The sequence below is a fragment of the Glossina fuscipes genome, unplaced genomic scaffold, assembly GCF_014805625.2.
Source record: "Glossina fuscipes isolate IAEA_lab_2018 unplaced genomic scaffold, Yale_Gfus_2 106132, whole genome shotgun sequence".
In the NCBI taxonomy this organism is placed as follows: Eukaryota; Metazoa; Arthropoda; class Insecta; order Diptera; family Glossinidae; genus Glossina; species Glossina fuscipes.
In genome coordinates this window covers 1902-5131 of record NW_024005610.1, presented here as the reverse complement: position 1 = coordinate 5131, position 3230 = coordinate 1902, and the positions used below count along the sequence as shown (strand labels likewise).

Sequence of the window (3230 nt, the reverse complement as noted above, 5' to 3'; positions counted from 1 at the left end):
CTCGCCTTTATTACTTGGTGAAATAAGCTTTAATGTCCCTAACCGCTTCTCTAGGCACTTTATCTTGGTTAAGCTTAGTCAGTGTAAATTTAATTATGAGCTGCTCAATCCGCACAGAGTAGTTTGCAAGAATCTAAATGAAGTCTACCACTTATTCTCGTTATCGGACTCTTTAAGGTCCATTAAAGCAACATTGCTTAATACGCGCGATTTACCTATGTCGTACGTAAACTGACTTAACCTTAAATATGTCATTATGAGTCGAAAATTAATTTGTTGTTAACAATTATCGGTTGCCAAGCTTATGCATGTTTGCGATGGCTTAGGGGTTCACTTGCAATTTGGTCCTGTATCGGTTGTAGGTGTGGCTCTATGCTAGTTGTGTACATGCTATTTTTTTTTTTCCTCCTTATTTGTTTTATTGTACTTATAGTAAGTTTTATTATTGATTAATTTTAAGATTTACTTAAGAGTCAATTGAAATCGACTGCCATTTTGTTTTAGTTGAGTTTCTTGTATAAGTAGAATAAATAAATAAATAAATAAACAAATAAAAATAAAATAGGCGTATATTATTATCGGTGTCGGGGTTGTGAACTTAAAAAAGTAGAAGTAAAAATAAAATGCTCTTATTTTACTTTTATTTTATCATGTTTACTATTTAAAATTACCCTTAAAGTGCCTTAGACCGCAAATTTATTGGAAGCATTTTCGGAATACATCGTATCAATTAAAATTTTGTTTTTTTCCAAGACCACGTTACGTTTAACTTTTAAAGTTGGTCCTGAAAATATAGACATGTTTTATTTACTGATTAACATCACTGCCTCTTATTAGCACTTACCTAATTCGCCGGTTGGTACAGAAAAATCATTAGGTAATACTGTGAAATATTGCACCTTTTGACTATTACATAACGCCTGATCATTAGCTTTTTTAAGACCGCTCTCTAAAGCTTGCATGATTTTCCCATAAATGCTCGGCTGAAGTAACTTAGCAGCGTTTAAAACTTCTGACAGATATTTGAAATCAAAGTCCAAGCTTTTAAACCAATCTACTGTTTCTGGGCTTAAGTCGTCTAAAGGAATATCACTGTGGACGTCTACAAAAGTCTATAGAAATAGCGACAAACTATTTAATAAAATCATTATTATAAACCTGATTTTCCCCATTTTTATAACTCACCTTAAAGGTTAATAGAACGGTTAAGTATTTCCTTCCGTCACCCACAACGAAAGCATTGCTAACGCAAGGCAATTCTTTTTTAATTATTTGCTCGATACGCAACGGCGGTACATTTGCACCCCCTGAAGTTACTATTATATCTTTAATGCGACCTTTTAAAAATAAGCAGCCATTTGGATCTAAATAACCTAAATCACCCGTACGAAGCCAACCATCTGCTTGTATGGTCTCTTGGGTTTTATTTTCATTATTTAAATAACCCATGAATACATTCCGCCCTCGAAGGAAAATCTATTAAAACTGTATTGAAAAGCTTCCCTTGCGATAGAAATATTTATCTTATACCTCTCCTTCATCCTGTTTATCTGGTTTGTTAATTTTGATTTCTAAACCTGATATTGGTTTACCTACGGTTTGGAAATTGTTGAACTCTTTGTTTAAAGTAACACCTCCGCTTGTCTCAGACAAACCAAAAGCGTCCATTAAAGGCATTTCTATATCTAAATAGAAACGTTTCAGTTCTGGATCTGATGATGCTGCACCAACAATAAACGTTTTTAAATTTTCAAACCCCAAATTGGTTTTTATAGAATCCATATCTTGATTGGATTTTTTCCTAAAACCGAAAACTGTTCTTAATAATTTCATATTAAAACATTTCCCAAAACTTACTTTTCGTATAGAATTTTATCTCGTATTTTTTCAAAAATTCGCGGTACACCAAACATCATTGCGGGCTTAATATGTATTAATGCATCAACGAGTCGTCCCTTTATGGCTTCGCGATCAGAAAAATGCAGACAAGATCCAGTCATAAGTCCAAAGAATACTTCGAACATTTGGGCCGCGACGTGATTCAAAGGCAAGTATGATACTAAATTACTACTATCGAGCTTGACGAGGGTTAAGACTTTCTTAACGGAGGTTATAATATTATCATGGGAAAGCATAACACCCTTAGGCATACCAGTGGTTCCGGACTGCAAATAAATTTAGATTCGACTGCTTAACAGAGAAGTACTAATTAACTTACTGTAAAGACAAGTATGGCGCACTCATTAGCATATACCGCCTTTCGGTATTCCAAAAATTTCTCTTCCAAATCTTTCGTAAATTGGGTGTCGATTAAATCCGTCCAATGATAATAACTTAAATTTTGATGTGGTGTATATTCAAAAGCATCCCCCAACACGATAACAGCTTTTAGATCAGGCAAATGTAATGCAACTTCATTAACTTTTGCCATTTGATCAATAGTGTCCACAGCGCACACGAAAGCTTCAGAGATCTTAAGCTTGTAGTGAACAGCTTTTGTAGAGCTAGTAGGGTAGATGCCCATCACGACAGCACCGATTTTTAAGGCAGCCATTTCAAGGTAAAGCCATTCAGAACAATTACTACTTAAAATAGCTATAGTTGTTCGGGGTCTTATACCTGAACGGAGAAGAAGTAAGACGGCCTTGTCTACCTGAAGACTATATTCCTTATAAGTCATATAACGCCAGTCGTTAGATGTTCCTACACTCTTGAAGGCCAAAGCGCGCATACCTCCATGCAGTTTGCAAGCTTGTTCGAAAACTTCTGGTATAGTTTGAATCTTGTACAAAGTCAAATCTTCTTTATCAAGGCGTAACTTTACAGCATCCTGTATGCGGGAACTCGTATAACTGACGGCTGCTCTCACGGAACTCATTACGCTACAACTCACTAAGATCTGGATTAAAAAGTTGATATGTCCGACCGTAGGCCAGAGACAAATGAAATTCAGTAGCTGGAGCACTTTATTTAATAAAAAAATTTCTTATCATTACTTTAAAGTGAACTTTGAACTTTATTTTTATGTTCCTTTGCGTTTAATAGAGTATGTAAATTTTGTCATTCATTTTGAAACGAAATTACTAAACATCACTTAAACGAAACATTTTAATAATTCACGTTGTAACGAATAAGGATGGATTTATGAATCATTTTAGATTTTCCTTGCCTTCTGCGTCGATTGGATATCGTCATGTTTAAGGGTACGTTTCATTCAAGAAACTTGGAAG

The 3230-nt window shown here is 34.8% G+C and overlaps 1 protein-coding gene across 1 annotated transcript; it reads right to left on the bottom strand.

Annotated features, from left to right (window-relative positions):
* Positions 1–683: 683 nt before the first annotated feature.
* Positions 684–2878, bottom strand: LOC119644279 (long-chain-fatty-acid--CoA ligase heimdall-like). The gene is made up of 6 exons (XM_038043815.1): positions 2219–2878; positions 1858–2165; positions 1531–1801; positions 1186–1476; positions 845–1112; positions 684–784 (listed from the first exon to the last, which is right to left on the bottom strand). The coding sequence occupies exons 1-6, from the start codon at positions 2876–2878 to the stop codon at positions 684–686; spliced, it is 1899 nt and encodes a 632-aa protein (XP_037899743.1).
* Between the last annotated feature and the right edge of the window lie 352 nt (positions 2879–3230).

Bases quoted from the DNA above. Each gene is read 5' to 3' on its own strand.
- LOC119644279 (XM_038043815.1), bottom strand. From the start codon at position 2,878: ATGAGTTCCGTGAGAGCAGCCGTCAGTTATACGAGTTCCCGCATACAG. The intron at 2,166-2,218 runs GTAAGTTAATTA...ATTTATTTGCAG, and splicing joins GCGCCATACTTGTCTTTACA to TCCGGAACCACTGGTATGCC. The intron at 1,113-1,185 runs GTGAGTTATAAA...CTATTTCTATAG, and splicing joins CCGTTCTATTAACCTTTAAG to ACTTTTGTAGACGTCCACAG.